We start from the raw sequence: 15981 nt of genomic DNA on the forward strand, positions 1-15981 counted from the left end.
ATTCTGTTCAATAAAGTACTACAATCCTATTGTCTCAAACATATTTGATTTTAAGGCTCTGCCTTGCCAGATGAAAAACATGCAGCCAAAAAGGAAGACATGTCTCCTTTTGCCCAACATCCAGTACCCCTAACCTGGTAGAGCTAAAGGTTAGGGACTATGGAACCTGGGAGTTTATGGGCTGTCTGCTAAAGCAAGGTCATGGCACACAGTTGAAAAAATATCAGGAAGACTGTAATTGTGAGGGTGTCTGTCTCACAAGAACAAAGAATGCTTATCAACAGGAAATATGCATGTGTAAAGTCTATAGCAATTATGGGTAGTTAGACAACTTGCAGACCTCAGCTAAAAGTTAGGGGTGGTCTGCAGCAAATGAAATGTGTATTAGATAACTCCTGGGACATTCATTAGCCAAGGCTTAGGAATAGGGACAATTAGAGACCAATAGAACAAATTGTAGAATTATTACTAAAAAGTTTATTAGATAATATGCCTTGTTATCTCACCTTGTCCCGCCTTCTCCTGTAGCGAAAATGTACAAAACTTTCTTAATCCCTTGTTCTGGGTTCTTGGCCTTTTGACCAGGAACCCTTTTCCTTGGAATACTCCAACGAAAAGCAATCAGAAAACCTGCACCTCGTGTCTGGTATCCATCATTGGCTTCGGCTCCAGGCTCGGACCCCAATTGGGGACAACATTACCTAGCCATCTTGTATAAAGCAGGCAATTACAAGCTGTTGTGGGTAGGGGTGGTTTACTTAATTTCTTTCCGTCTCCTTTCAGGCAGTGCAAGAACGGTGCAGGCCTCTGGGAAGTTCTGCAACTGAAGGACCAGTACAGCCTCAGCGAGCATCTCAGCGTTGCCAAGGTAACAAGCCTCTCGCTGCATCCTTGGTTGCCCCCTTTTGCAAAGCAAGCTCGATCCCTCTGGGATCCTTCAGGAGGATCCCAGGAGACAAAAGCACACCATCAGGATCAGCCGTACTTCAATGCTTGGCTTCCAGAGATTCTCCAGATGTTCCTATCAACATGAGAAGAAAAACCACTGAATCACAGCATCCCAGTCTCTCAAATCAAGCAATACGTTAAAAATACTATAGGATGGCTTCCTCTGTTGAATCAGCTGAAGATAGTCAAGAGATCTTGTTTTGCAATATCGGCTGGGGTGGGGCTGGAATTTTGGGCAATGTTTCTCCTCATTATATTCAAATATACCCAGCAGGGCAGTTGGGGAGACCGTTGGCCCAGCTACCCATTTTGTAAACTCCAAAAGCTCACAACCTTATTTATGGGGACTTTTGAACTCTTCAAGAATGTAGGTCACCTCTCCTTGTAGAATTCATTCAATCTTTACTATTGGAGAACTCTGGACGATTAATTTGCTCTCCCCGCAAAGAAGAAGAGAGGGAAATTTAATATAATCTTTTCCTATTCTGTGCACACGTTTTCAGGATCAACAAGGCTCATGCTCTGAATCTTAGGTAAATAACAAGGATAGAGGCTTGTACAGTCTTTTTCTTTATAAAAGAAAAGTCAGCAGACTAAAAAAGATGGGGAGACTCTAGAAAAGAGTCCCAAGAAGAGCAACTGGGATGATGAGGGGAGTGGAGGCTAAAACATACGATGAACGGTTGCAGGAACTGGCCATGGCTGGTCTAGTGAAGAGAAGGACCAGAGGAGACAGGAGAGCATCTTCCAATACTTGAGAGGCTTCCCCAGAGAAGAGGGGGTCACGCTATTCTCCAAAGCACCTGAAGGCCAGACAAGGAATAATGGATGGAAACCAGTGGTGGATTCCGGATCCCGTTCCAACCGGCTTCACCCACATGGACGCGTGTGGTGCGCATACCTGCCTGCAACGCCTCCACAAGCCTCCGCGATGCTCCAGCTGCTTACTAGAGACACTCCAGATTGGGGGAGATAATGGGCATCTGTTGCTGTTTTTCCTCCCAAGGGGGAAAAATAGACTGAAAAAGCAGTAAAAACACCTGAGTGTTATTTCAAGCTGGAAAACACATGGAGGAAATTGTTTAAGAGTCAAACTGACCATTTCCAAGCCCCATTTTCAGCCTGTGCAATCCTGCAGGTTGAGGGGGAATGGGGAAAACAACCCTCAGGATGGTCCTTCCAGCATTGATTCTATCTTTCACGTTGGAATCGGGCAGCTAATAAATTCAGAAAAATGAATGCATCGATTAAAAATAAAATCATTAAAAATGAATTCATTAAACTTAATTCAATATTAAACTGAATAACCACACCAAAACATGCCATTGTACAAATACAAATACAATAGCAGATTTGGAAGGGACCTTGGAGGTCTTCTAGTCCAACCCTCTGCCTAGGCAGGAAACCCTACACCACTTCAGACAAATGGTTATCCAACATCTTCTTAAAACCTCCAGTATTGGAGCATTCACAACTTATGGAGGCAAATTCTTCCACTGATTCATTGTTCTCACTGTCAGGAAATTCCTCCTCAGTTCTAGGTTGTTTCTCTCCTTGGTTAGTTTCCACCCATTGCTTCTTGTTCTGCCCTCAGGTGCCTTGGAGAATAGTTTGACTCCCTCTTCTTTGTGGCAACCCCTGAGATATTGGAACACTGCCATCATGTCTCACCTAGTCCGTCTTTTCATTAAAGTAGACATACCCAGTTCCTGCAACCATTCTTCATATGTTTTAGCCTCCAGTCCCCTAATCATCTTTGTTGCTCTTCTCTGCACTCTTTCTAGAGTCTCCACATCTTTTCTACATCATGGTGACCAAAACTGAATGCAGGATTCCAAGTGTGGCCTCACCAAGGCATTATAAAGTATTAACCCTTCATGTGATCTTGATTCTATCCCTTTTGTGTGAAAGCAGCCTTCCTTTCCTTCCCTTCTGCTCCAGTACACAGCAGAGTTTCAGGAACGTCTCCGTGCCATCAATTTGCCTTTTGAAGACATCATTTTGTTGAGCGCAGGGGGCAGGCAGGATTTGGAGACCTTCAGAAAGAGCCAGGTGGACTTGGTCAACTACGCTGACTTCACGGCAGAGGTGAGTCTGCAACTGGGGGAAGGAGAGGAAGATGACTTGGGCTCCATGCCTACGGAGACTCTCCATCATCCAGGTCATGGTTGTCCCACAGGTGCTTTTCCAAAAGGCATCTGGACTTTCTTGTTTTTTCTTTGGAAACATTTTGCTTCCCATCCAAGAAGCAGCTTCAGTTCTTCAATTCATTGAGTTCTTCACTTGTCCAGAAGATCTCAGAGGTGGTATTCAGCCGGTTTGCACCAGTTCGCTCGAAACAGTGGCAGAAATTTTGCCCAGTTCGGAGAACCAGTAGCAATGGCTGGCTGACCCCCTCCCCGAACCGTTTCCCCTGTCGCTGCTTGCTCACCTTGCCCACCTGGTTGCTACTTGCTTGCGCTGCCTCTTTGCATACTGGCTCTTAAAGAGGGCAGCGGCTGGCCACAGGCTGCTGAAAATTCCTCCAGTTGGCGAAAAAGCAGCTGCCGTGTCCGCCATCTTCTTTGTTCATGTGTATCCCTTTGCTTTGCAAGTCCAAGCAGACCAGGCACTAATACCTGGCCTTGGACTTCCGCAGGTCTTCCCTCTGCTTGGAAAGCCTATGCTCCTAGTCCTCAGTGAGGTGCTTCTGCTGAGCCTCCTTCTTGGTCAGATCCAATTTAAACTGACCTGTTTTGCCAACTTTTTTTCATGGCAGCTACTTAGCTCCAGCAACAGCTTCCTGTTGGGGCCCTAAGAAGCCTGAGCGGGCAGGTGAGGAATGGCGAGTAGAGGCTGGCAAGAGACCCCTCGACATGAGTGACATCAAGTTGGTTACACCCTCAGTCACATGACCACCTAGCCACGCCCACCCAGATGGTCATTAGGCAGATCATATTAGTGGTCCGCGGGATTTAAAATTATCAATTTAGTGGTCCCAGAGGTCCGAAAGGTTGGTGACCCCTACTCTATAGAACAAAAGCTTGCACGTTTGAAAATTCCCTTCCCCTCCCTCAACCTTACCTTCCAGAGAACTAGGGAGGGAGGGTCCTGTCTGAGACCCTTTTGACACCTGCATTCCTTCTGTCTGACTGTTGTCCCGGCTGCTTACTTCCTCCCGCCCAAGTACCTTCTCACAGCTCTTTACACGGCTGATGATTTCTCTTGCAGATGCGCAACCCTGTGGTGGGGACCAATGTAGAAGGACTGGCAGTAGATCTTGAAAGGTTGAGTAACGTTCAGGTGGGGAATCGTATGAGACATGGGTGGCCATTTATAGTGGGGGAAGGGGAAGCAAAGTCTTTCTTAAATTCCCATCCTCGCTTCCCAGCCAACCCAGAGATGTTGATGTTTCCTGCAGAGTGACAGGATTCTGGCAGAACGATTGGTGGAGGAAGCTCAGGAGCTCAGGAGAATCCAGGAGCAGATGGTCCTCCCAATGGAGACCCTCGTGGTAAGCCTTCGAGTGGAGCCTCACCTGGAAATCCAGAAGGGCTTCAACAGAAAGAGCTAAGAACATTTCCGGAGGTTTTAAATGATAGACTATAACATTTACCTTTAGATAAGGTAAAGGTAGTGTTTCTGGTTCCACTTGAATGGAAGAGGAAATATGTGGATTAATATTTCAAGGGATCAAACCTAATTTGTTTTATTTCATTTTATTTAAAGGCACAACTGAAAGAAAGTGTCCAGTTTTTAGCAACCATGTCACCTAGCTTCCAGGTATTGTTATTACAGGTGAAATAATTTCAGGGGTGCTATCTCTTTGCGCTATCATTTATCTATCTATCATATCTATCAATCATATCTGTCTGTCTACCTACCTACCTACCTACCTACCTACCTACCTACCTACCTACCTACTTACCTACCTATCATATCTATCCATCCATCCATCGTCCCTCTCTCTCTCCATCCATCCATCCATCCATCATATCTGTCTGTCTGTCTGTCTGTCTGTCTGTCTATTTATCTATCTATCTATCTATCTATCTATCTATCTATCTATCTATCTATCTATCTATCTATCTATCATCTATCCATCCATCCATTCCTCTCTCTCTCTCTCTCCATCCATGCATCCATCCATCCATGCATCCATCCATCCATGCATCCATCCATCATCTCTCTTTCTCTCTCTCTCTCCATCCATCCATCTATCCTATCCTATCCTAATCTATCCATCCATCCATCCAACCATCTATCTTCCAGCTTTCCTTAAGTTGGTCATAAGTCGAGGACTACCTGTACAGTGCTTCCGCATTAGCCCTTCTACAGCTCTCTCATCTATGAAAATTCTTTGTTTTCTACAGGGGGCCTGTTTGGCCCATCAACACCTGCCTTTAAGAGCAGATGTTGCTTTTGTTTTGCTCTGGAGCCCTCTTCACTGAAGGATATTTCATCCTCTCTCACCTCTTAGAGGATAATGAATGCAAATTCCAGCCGAAACATCTTGCACAATTAAAGATTAAGCAGATACTTGGCTTTTGTGCGTGCGGGGTGGTGGTGGTGGTGGTGTCAGCCAGCTGGACCATAATTACAGACAAAGAGAAAACACCTTGTTATCAAACACAGAGGAACCGGTTACTCCTTGCCATAAATGTTAAAACGCCCTGTGCATTTTCTACATACAACATTTACAATTGAATAATGAAAAGTATCTGACTGGGCATGCAAAAAAATAAATAAGTATGTGCATTAATGTTCCAGTTGGCAACACATACCTGTGGGCACCTGGGCACACCCCCCCAGATGCTGTGTATGGCACACTTGAACAGATGCGTATAATTTTGTGCTGAGTCCCTAAAATGTTGATTTGGCTGCTACAACATTGTGTAGATAACTGATTGTGTCCCTGGCATCAACTGAACTAAAATAAAATTCTACACTACGTAATTATCTCCTTGTACTTTCCTTTCTCCTCCTCCTCCTCCTCCTCCTCCTCCTCCTCCTCCTCCTCCTCCTCCTCCTCTTCCTCCTCCTCCTCCTCCTCCTCCTCCTCCTCCTCCTCCTCCTCCTCCTCCTCCTCCTCCTCCTCCTCCTCCTCCTCTCTCAGCCTCTTCTGGCTTCCCTTGACGGCCAAATAACTTGCTTTTTCTTCCTGCTCTCCCCAGGCTCAATTCAACAATACCGAGTCCCAGATCACCCTTGTGGAGGCCATTCTCCCCTTACAGACAAAGAAGATTCTGAGACAGGTGAGCCGGAAGAAAACAGGTAAACTCAAAAGGTTGTTCCCAAGCGCAGGGCTATTCAAGGACTGACAGACATCCTCAGATCCTTTCAGTTGCTCTCAAAATACTCTACCACTGTCTTCCTCTGCCATAATTCTGGAGGAGCCTTTCTCAACCTGGTGTCCTCCAGGTTTGCTAGGAAATCAACTCCCATACATGCCAACACATCTGGGGAGCAGCAACGTGAAGGCTGGTTCTGGTTTAGAGAATATACAAACGCACACGTAGATAGAGCTGGGTCGTGCATCTGTAATTACATGTTCATTGACCTGGATTCTGCAAGATGCTGGATGCACCGAGAGGTGCATACTAATAATAAAAGAGAGGAAAATCCTGTTTATGAACAATTCTGGGCCGCCCAGCGGCCCACCATGGCAAACAGAATTATGGCCGAACTAGGCACTATTTCTGATCCAGTTCCTCAGTTGTCCTTCATCCCTTCCCACAAAACTCATCCTCTGAAACAAGAAATTCAAGGAAGGTGGGGCTGGGAAGAACAAAGCATGGTGGAGAGGCAAAGAGAAGGAGGAAAGGGGAAAGGAGTGGCATTCGTGAATAGTCTAGAAAAGTGGCAGGTCAAAATGTCTACGGAGATTCTCAATCATTCAAGTCATGTTTGTCCCAAGCTTCTTGGATGAGAAATATCTTCAAAGGAAAGAAAAAACAAGAAAGACCAGTTGCCTCTTGAAAAAGCACCTTTGACATGTCAAGAGTTGTGTTTCTTTTGCCACCTCAATCTAGAAATAGAAATGACAAAGAATCATAGCATCAAAGGGCTGGAAGGGACCTTGGAGGTCTATTCTATCCTATCCCATCCCATCCCATCCCATCCCATCCCATTCCATCCCACCCCTTGGCTTAGATGATGTTGTATCAAGAGGGGGAGAAATCGCAGGAGACGATGGGCTTCTCTGACAAATTCTTTTACAAAATCTGTTCTTAACTCAATTTTCCTTTTCTTCCAGGAGTTGGACTGCTTTGTAAGAAAAGAATTGGGGTACATCTCCCAGTACCTGGACTGGATGAGGACTTCGGTGAGAACTTGCTTCCCTTACAGATCCTGGAGTGGCTCAGAATGATGGTGCCCTCAGGGCAGTGATTACACACATGTTCCATGCCATTTCCTTGGACAAAGTATGGATGTGGCTGACCATTGCCTTCTTCTGGGAGGCTGTTGGACTTCCCAGTGTAAACGCCCCTCCTGCCCTTCCTGGCTCTCATCCAAATACTACATTGACTCAACCAGGCTTAGGTTAACCAAGGTAGCCTGGGTGCTGCCTGCTCCATCTTCTTTTAATGACCCCCATAATCCGTTCTGGGGCAGAATCTGGGCAACTGAATGCATCTGAGTGCTTACTGGCCCGATGCCTTTCCTGTCACCAATGCGGAGTGTTTTTTCCCAGCAGATATATTCTCATTATGCCCAGAGATAAAAATATCTGCCTTTATCTAGACTCGAACTGACAGCCCTCCTGATTGTGAGGCAAGAGCTCCACCTCGAGGCCACTGCACCAATCTGGGTGCTGCCTGCTTGCTGGGCATAATTTCATACAACGAGGGACAAAAAGCCATAGGCAGGCCAACATAACGGAGATGCTGGATAGCCATTTGTCTGAAACAGTATAGGGCTTCCTGCCTAGGCAGGGGGTTGGACTAGAAGACCTCCAAGGTCCCTTCCAACTCTGCTATTGAATTATTGTATAAAGTCGGTGTGCAAATCACCGACAATCACAGTCACGGAAAAGTATTCCTTTGTTGAGATAGGTGTTGAAACAGATGAAATACTCAGATTAAATAAACGTGATGTAAGGAATTACAAGTTCCTAAGGGAGAAGCATGAAAGAATTACCAAAAAGTCAATAAGAGTTGAAATTCTAAAAAGGGCAAGAGATGATGGGTAGATATAAAATGCTTCTTAATATGATGGGTACGTTATTAAGAAGTAGAAAGTAGAAATTGGGAAAATAGCATTATGTATATTGATATATAGAATAGAATAGAAGAACAGAATAGAATAACAGAGTCGGAAGGGACCTTGGAGGTCTTCTAGTCCAACCCCCTGCCGAGGCAGGAAACCCTTCACCACTTCAGACAAATGGTTATCCAACATTTACTTAAAAACTTCCAGTGCTGGGGCATTCACAACTTCCTGAGGCAAGTTGTTCCACTGGTTAATTGTTCTTACTGTCAGGAAATTTTTCCTTAGTTGTAAGTTGTTTCTCTCTTCTCTCCTTGATTAGTTTCCACCCATTGCTTCTTGTTCTACCTTCAGGTGCTTTAGAGAATAGTTTGACCCCCTCTTCTATGGGGCATCCCCTGAGATATCGGAACATTGCTATCATGTCTCCCCTAGTCCTTCTTTCTATTAAACTAGACAGTTTAATAGAAAGTTCTTGCAACTGTTTTTCATACGTTTTAGCCTTTAGTCCCCTAATCATCTTTGTTGCTCTTCTTTGCACTCTTTCTAGAGTCTCCACATATTTTTTATAATAAAATACATTATAATTACCATGTATACACATGTATACACAAATGTTAAAAGTTGAAAGATTATGAATATGAATATCTAAATAATGCTATCCTTATTAGTGCTGTGTATAAAGTATATCGACCCAGACAATTCACTGTTCACTAAGCACTTATGGATGTTAAAGAAAAAACTATAAATAAAATATTTTTTTAAAAAATATTCCTTTGTTTTGTTCCAGCTGACTAAGGATGTGGCCTCCTGCCAGCCCTATTCTACCGCTCTGGACAATGGCCGAGTGATCTTGTGCAATCGCATCATGGATCCTTGGGTAAATCTTTCTGCCATCTAACTAAAGCCTTCAACCTTTTTTCCTAGCCGCTCCAGGTAGTTCTCAACTTACAACCATTCATTTAGTGACCATTCGAAGTTACAATCCCCATGAGTCACATGATCAAATTTTGGATGCTTGGCAACTGACTCGTATTTATAACGGTTGCAGTGTCCTGGCATCATGGGGTCCCCTTTTGTGACCTCCTGACAAGCGAAGTCCATGGGGGAAGCCAGATTCACTCAACGCCCGTGTTACTAACTTAACGAAGACAAGGATTCACTTAACAACTGTGGCAAGAAAGGTTGTTAAACAGAGGGGAAAAATTCACTTAACAAATGTTTCACTTAGCAACGGAACTTTTGGGCTTAGTTGTGGTCATAATTTGAGGATGGGATCAGGACTATTGACTTTAGGTTCATCATTTGCTTCAATTCATATTGACTTTGGCTTGCAGAGAATATTCATTCATTCATTCATTCATATACAAAATAACAGGGATAAGAATAAATATGAATAAGAACACAGGAAATGGGTACAAATAAATGGGGAAAGTAGGACAGGGACGGTAGGCAAGCTGGTGCATTTATGCACACCCCCTTTACGGACCTCTTAGAAATGGGGTGAGGTCCATGCTAGACAGTTTCAGGTTAAAATTATGGGGGTTATTTTAGTTATTTTGACCTTCTGATGAGCAAATTCAGTGGGAAGTCAGATTTGCTTAACAAGCATGATATAACTTAACAGCTGCAATGACTGACCTACCAACTGTGGCAACAAATGGTCATAAAATAGGGCAAACCTCCCTTAACAACTGTCTCACATAAACTGCTGCCTTTAAAATTAACTTCGCTAGTGTGCAAAGGTGCTACCAGGCTTCTCAACAGCGATGTCTACAGGTAGTTCCAGATGGTGATGCTCTCAAAACACGTTTGCGTGTTCTGATTGGCTGAAGATGGACTCGTCACAAAAGGGGGGATTGGGCTGAGGAGAATCCTTCCTGTCTCTTTTGAGTACGGGAAACCCAGAGCTAGTCTGACTTTAGTACAGCCAACATCCTTTTAGTAAAAAAACCTTTTCGCTTCAACCAAATGGAATCGAGGGTCTCTCTTTCCTAAGGAATCATATTGGGGCAGATCTGACAGCCACAAGGGTGTGAACCTGTTTTAATGTGCATCACAATGCTATCACTTCACCTAAATCCCTTCTTAAAATCCAATTTATCTGTTGGTTTCCTTTTTTCCCCAAGAAATGTACAGCTCATGTCTACGTAGGTGTAAGATAAAAGGTAGCATCCCTCAGTCAAGGTCAACGCCTGGTGACTTCATGGATATATTTGTGGAATCTTCCTGGCAAATGCATTAGAAAAATTTGTCACTGCCTCCTTGTGGTTGTTTCTTCACCTTCCTAATCTACTAATCTTCCTAATCCCCTATTTTTGGGATTTCCTAGTGGTCCTCTGTCCAAACACTAATCTATGTCAGAGTTCATTGCACAAATTCAAATTCAGAAGCACACACAGATAACTGATGCAAAAGGACTCATTAAGAATAGATGAATAAATGTACAATACCAATAGGTGATTCCTCTGAGTTAACACAAGGCAGGAGAGTTACAGGCAAACATAAGCAGTTAGTTTCATTTCAGCAGACGAGCCCAGACAGACTGCTAGTTTACTTCTCAGAGCAGCAGACTGCTTAAGTTTCTGTTTCAATTCTCTGTACAGACTCAGATCTGTTTAAGCTCCCTTGGCTGGCTTAGTTGCTATGCCTATTCATTGGCTGACCTTGTTCCCATATCTCTCCCAGTCATGAATATTTTAACAATCTGATCCAACCCTGCTTAGATTTTCTGAGCCACTGAGATGGGGGTTGCCAAAATAATGTTTCCCCATCATTAAAAGCATAAATCTAGACCTACTTTGCAATTGTGTAATTATGATAAAATCTGAATTTCTGCAATGTTTTTAGGGATACATCCATCAACTTTTGTTAGCAAAAAATAAGGAAATTGGCCATCATTGCGTTCTTATGGGTGGATTTTGTACCTTCCCAGTCCTGGCATTGTGTGAAGCCACAACCTGAGCTAGTTTTAATTGCTCTGACCAGCTTCCTCTTAAAGCTTGACCACAAATATGATATAATAACTGTTCTTAATACCTACTCATGTCTAGCACTTGTTAAGTGTTTGCTGCTATGGTTTAAATTTTCATTATCCTCAGGAGTTCTATGCTAAGGCATATTCAAATCGCTGTGCTTTATTAGTATTTTTTCATTGTTTGCCTCTTTCTTCCTTTCTTTTTCTTTAAATTGTTTAATCAAAACAGAGTGAAATGGGACGGGTGGGTGGGACTTTGACAGTGCTGTTGTGGCCCCTAGATTGACTTTGGGGACCTCTGAAGACCCCTTTATAGCAGTCTTTGGAGGATACAGATTATATACTCTCGAAAGAGTGCAGAGAAGAGCAACAAAGATGATTAGGGGACTGGAGGCTAAAACATATGAAGGAACTGGGTATGTCTAGTTTGATGAAAAGAAGGACTAGGGGAGACACGATAGCAGGGTTCCAATATTTTAGGGGTTGCCACAAAGAAGAGGGACTCAAGCTATTCTCCAAAGCACCTGAGTGTAGAAGAAGCAATGGGTGGAAACTAATCAAGGAGAGAAGCAACTTACAACTAAGGAGAAATTTCCTGACAGTAAGAACAATTAACCAGCGGAACAACTTGCCTTCGGAAGTTGTAAATGCTCCAACACTGGAAATTTTTAAGAAGATGTTGGATATCCATTTGTCTGAAGTGGTGTAGGGTTTCCTGCCTAAGCAGGGGGTTGGACTAGAAGACCTCCAAGGTCCCTTCCAATTCTGTTATTCTATTTTATTCTATTCTATATACCAGAGTTAGAGGATTTCCCCTTAATGCCAGGGGACAGAAACCTTCCCCGCTCCCCACATCCATATACTTTTCCTTTGGTGATGTGTGCCTTTCCTTTCCTCCAGAATGCCTTTTGGTTCAGCCTGGGAGGATGCACCTTCTTCCTTCTTCCTGGTATGTTTCTCGCCCTCAAGATGATGAAGCATTTTCGTCCAATTCGGCACAAATTAGTGTAAGTGACATTACTGCGAAAGATGGGATACCGATGGCTCTTCACGTTACTTGTTGTTGCTGTTGTGATGGTTTGTCCCGCAATCTAGACTGGATTTGGCATTTTTCTATTCGCCTGTTGAGCTCTTCCAAAGCTCTTCCAAAGGCCAGGGATAGGCACATGTGGGTGTTCGATGGGGTTAAAGAAGGGGTGAAATGCTATTGGTTCAGTAAAAAATACTACCGGTTCGGCCAAACTGGTAGCTCCAACGATCAGCTGTGCAACAATCAGCTATGCTGCGCGATTTATATTTGCTAGAAAGCAGGAAATCCTGCTTCCTAGCGAATCTAAATCATGTGGGAGAGCTGTTTCCCCCTCCCTTGCTGTTCCACTTAGCTTAATCCAACTTTTTCAGCGCATGCGTACCAAGCGCACATTTGCGCATGCAGCGAACCAGTAGCAGACTTCAGAGCATTTCACCACTGGGTTAAGGGTGCGGTATTGTTGCAGGATGTAAGCAGTTCCATAAAGCTGCCTTTTGTAATTGACTGGTGGTGAATTTGTCAATGCCGATGGAGCTCCAGTTGTTTTGGGATTGTACCCAAGGCACCTGTCATTATTTCTACTGCATTTGCTTTCTTTTGCCACCTTTGTTCTCATTCTATTTACAAGTCTTTGTATTTCATGATTTTTCTCCAGTTCTTTCTCTTCTATTCTGTTGTCTCCAGGTATTGCCATGACCATTATCCTAACTTTTTTTGGGGGGGTTTCTTATCAACAATAGTTAAATTTGGAGTGTTATGTGGCCGATGCCTGTCCCTTTGAATTCTAAACTCCCTGGGCACTTGAACAAGTTTGTTTTCTACTATTTTGTGGTCCCAACAGTTCTTGCTTTCAGACAAATGCTATTTCTTGCAGATATTTTTATTATTACTAATATGGACTCTATTTCTAGACTATCCTTCATTCCTAGCTCAGCATCAACTTATCAGGGAAGAGCGTACAATGAGGGGGGGGGGGGCGCGGACAACAAAAGTTGCAGCAATAAAAGATCTGTGTGTGTGTGTGTGTGTGTGTGTGTGTGTGTGTGTTTCGAATTATCCTAAAAATACAAGTTCCAGGTGTAGTTATAAAAGAAAAGACAGACATTGCGATCTCAATTACTTAAAATATATAACCCACTTAACTTTCGTTAGCCTCTGCTAACATCGTCAGAGTGTAAAAACTTCCATTGAAAAGATATCTTCCTTTATCCATCATTAATCCATCATTGGCCATTGCATGCATGATAGGCCGATCCACGTGTAACTAGCTTTGTCATTTTTACTTCAGACATGTTAATCGATGGAGGCTTAGCTCCTATTCCTTCCTCCCTGTCGAGCAGAGCTTGAGCTGCTCATCCCCAGGGAATAACGCTGAGCTGCCTGATGTTGTTTTAACAGCATTCTCTCCAACTCCTTCCCTTGAGATTAAATATAAAGGTATATATACATATACATATACATACACATACACACACACACGCACAAAACACACACACACACACACATATATATATATAAAACCTAGCTCTAGCCTACATACAGTTATCTGAATAGCTCAGCAGGGCATCATCACTTTCAAAAGGACGACTGCCCAAATGCCTTAACTTTCTCTTTTGCAAAACTTCACCCACTCAAAAACAATTGAGAAGGTTGAGAACACTCCAGGACTTTCCCTTGTCATCTTTTTTTTGTGGGGGGGGGAGGAACCAAATTGTGTATCCTCAGAGGTAGGAGCCCCTTTCCTAAGTGTCTATGGAGATTCCAAGTCCTCCAGGTCCTTGTTGTCCCAAAGGTGCTTTTTCAAGAGGCAACTGGGCTTTCTAGTTCTTCTTTGAAGACGTTTCACTTCTCATCCAAGAAGCTTCTTCAGCTCTGACTGGATGATGAGGAATGGAAGGATTTATATTCCTTGCAGACAGCTGGTCAATTGCATCCACCTTGAGGACACAGATAAAGGAGATTTTCCGTCATCCAGGTCACGGCTGTCCCAAAGGTGGTTCCAGAAAATCCAGTTGCCTCTTGAAAAAGCATCTTTGAGACACCCCCTCCCCTTCCTAAGGAACAACTCACCTCTCATTATCAGGCTAAATGCCCATCCTGTTGAACTTCAGGAGGGGGAAAACTACTGTTCATTTTTTAGCTATCATGTTCCAGACTATGGGGGGAAAAATGAGTTCCCCTTTTGTCACTGTCTTCCTCTACTGTATTAGTTTTTGGTAGTTTCATTTTTTTAAAAAAAATTCTGGAAGCCATCCAGAGTCTTGCAGTGGAGATGGGAGGCGATATCAATCAAACTAATGCATAAAGAAGGCACCCAGACTCACCTTATCAAGGAGACAGGTGACACATCAGTTGAATGAATGAATGAATGAATGAATGAATGAATGAATGAATGAATGACCCAGTCATTCTACAAGCCTTGAATGACTTCTTGCTCAGTGGGATATATAGCAGAAGTCTCCAACCTTGGCAACTTTAAGCCTGGAGGACTTCAACTCCCAGAATTCTCCAGCCAGCTGACCTATAGAGTACATCCCTGGCCTATAGTGTACAGTCAAAAAAAGCCAAGGGGGCAGCCACAATGCTGCAATGGAAGCTCCACGCACGTTTGATGGGCAGAATAATGCCCATGCGCCACACATGATGATAATGTTTTGGCCACTGTTTCGACTTTTTTTTTACTGCAGCGTGCAGACATTCCCCGTCTCCTTAAGAAAATAATAGATTTTGCTTTCTCTTCTGCTCCATCTCTAGTTCTACTGGATCAGATGAAACATTTCCCTTCCACATCCCACGGGTCACGTCTCTGCGGCTGTAAGAAACTCCCTGATCTCCCCCTTCAGGATGACCAGGTGAGGGGGGCGACGGCTGCTCCTCCCAGGAACTGCAGAATTCTCAGTGGGTTGACAGGCAGGACTGTTTCCAAGGGATCCTTGCCGAAGTCCAACTCCCAATGGTCCTTGCTGAAATTATAAAAAAGAATTTAACGATGCTCCAAACACAGATGAGTTTGAAGTTTGAATGGCCCCAAAACTTGTAAAAAAAAAACAACACTGGCTATTTAGGACTATAAGACGCACCGGCGTATAAGACACACCATGATTTTGAAGACTTTTTTTTTTAACAAAACAACTTTTTGCACTCTGCAGGCCTTGTTTTTTTGCAAAAAAAGAGTGGGGGTGCATGCAGAGCTTTGGAAGGCTTGTAGAGTATTCCTGGCAGCAGGGGGAGGGGCAGAAATGAGCAAAAACAGTCTATTTTTTGCTTAGTTTTGCCCTCCCTAGCCCCCAGGAGCACTCTACATGTGACTGGTGTTTGCTGTGGGGATTGTTTTGTTTTTTTTGTCCACCATTCAGGTCACCTTGAAGTGGTTTATAAATTCATAAATAACAAGTAAATGTGTCCTGTCCTTCATTGGGAAAATGGAATTGAGAATTCAACCCTAAGTACAAAGGAATGCAAATGATTAAAAAAAGACCTTGGAGGTCTTCTAGTCCAGCCCCCCCTGCTCAAGCAGGAGACCCTATACCATTTCAGAGAAGTGGCTGTCTAGTTTCTTCTTAAAAACCTCCAGTTGAAGCACCCACAACTTCTGACATGCTGTTCCCCTGATAAATTGTCCTCACTCTTAGGAGGTTTCTCCTTAGTTCCATGTTGCTTCTCTCCTTGTTTAGTTTCAATCCATTGTTTCTTATCCTGCCACTCCAGTGCTTTGGAGAATGATTTGACCCCCCTTTATGTGGCAAGATTTAGAATGGTCGATGGGGCAGAGGAGGCATTTCTAATCACTAAGGGCTCTTTCTGCACCTAGGACAGTGACGGTCAATCTTTTCAGTTC

At 43.6% G+C, this 15981-nt stretch overlaps 1 protein-coding gene across 1 annotated transcript in view; it reads left to right on the forward strand.

The window, feature by feature from the left end:
* The window catches only part of PROM2 (prominin 2), a 49662-nt gene extending 34701 nt beyond the window's left edge, over positions 1-14961 (forward strand). The window contains 10 exon segments of the mRNA XM_032229457.1: positions 784-868; positions 2890-3036; positions 4159-4230; positions 4349-4441; positions 4657-4710; positions 6102-6182; positions 7184-7252; positions 8927-9016; positions 12014-12120; positions 14898-14961. Of these exon segments, the coding sequence (XP_032085348.1) occupies positions 784-868; positions 2890-3036; positions 4159-4230; positions 4349-4441; positions 4657-4710; positions 6102-6182; positions 7184-7252; positions 8927-9016; positions 12014-12120; positions 14898-14961 (862 nt within the window).
* The last annotated feature ends 1020 nt before the right edge of the window (positions 14962-15981 follow it).

This window comes from Thamnophis elegans, chromosome 13 (genome assembly GCF_009769535.1).
Source record: "Thamnophis elegans isolate rThaEle1 chromosome 13, rThaEle1.pri, whole genome shotgun sequence".
NCBI lineage: Eukaryota > Metazoa > Chordata > Lepidosauria > Squamata > Colubridae > Thamnophis > Thamnophis elegans.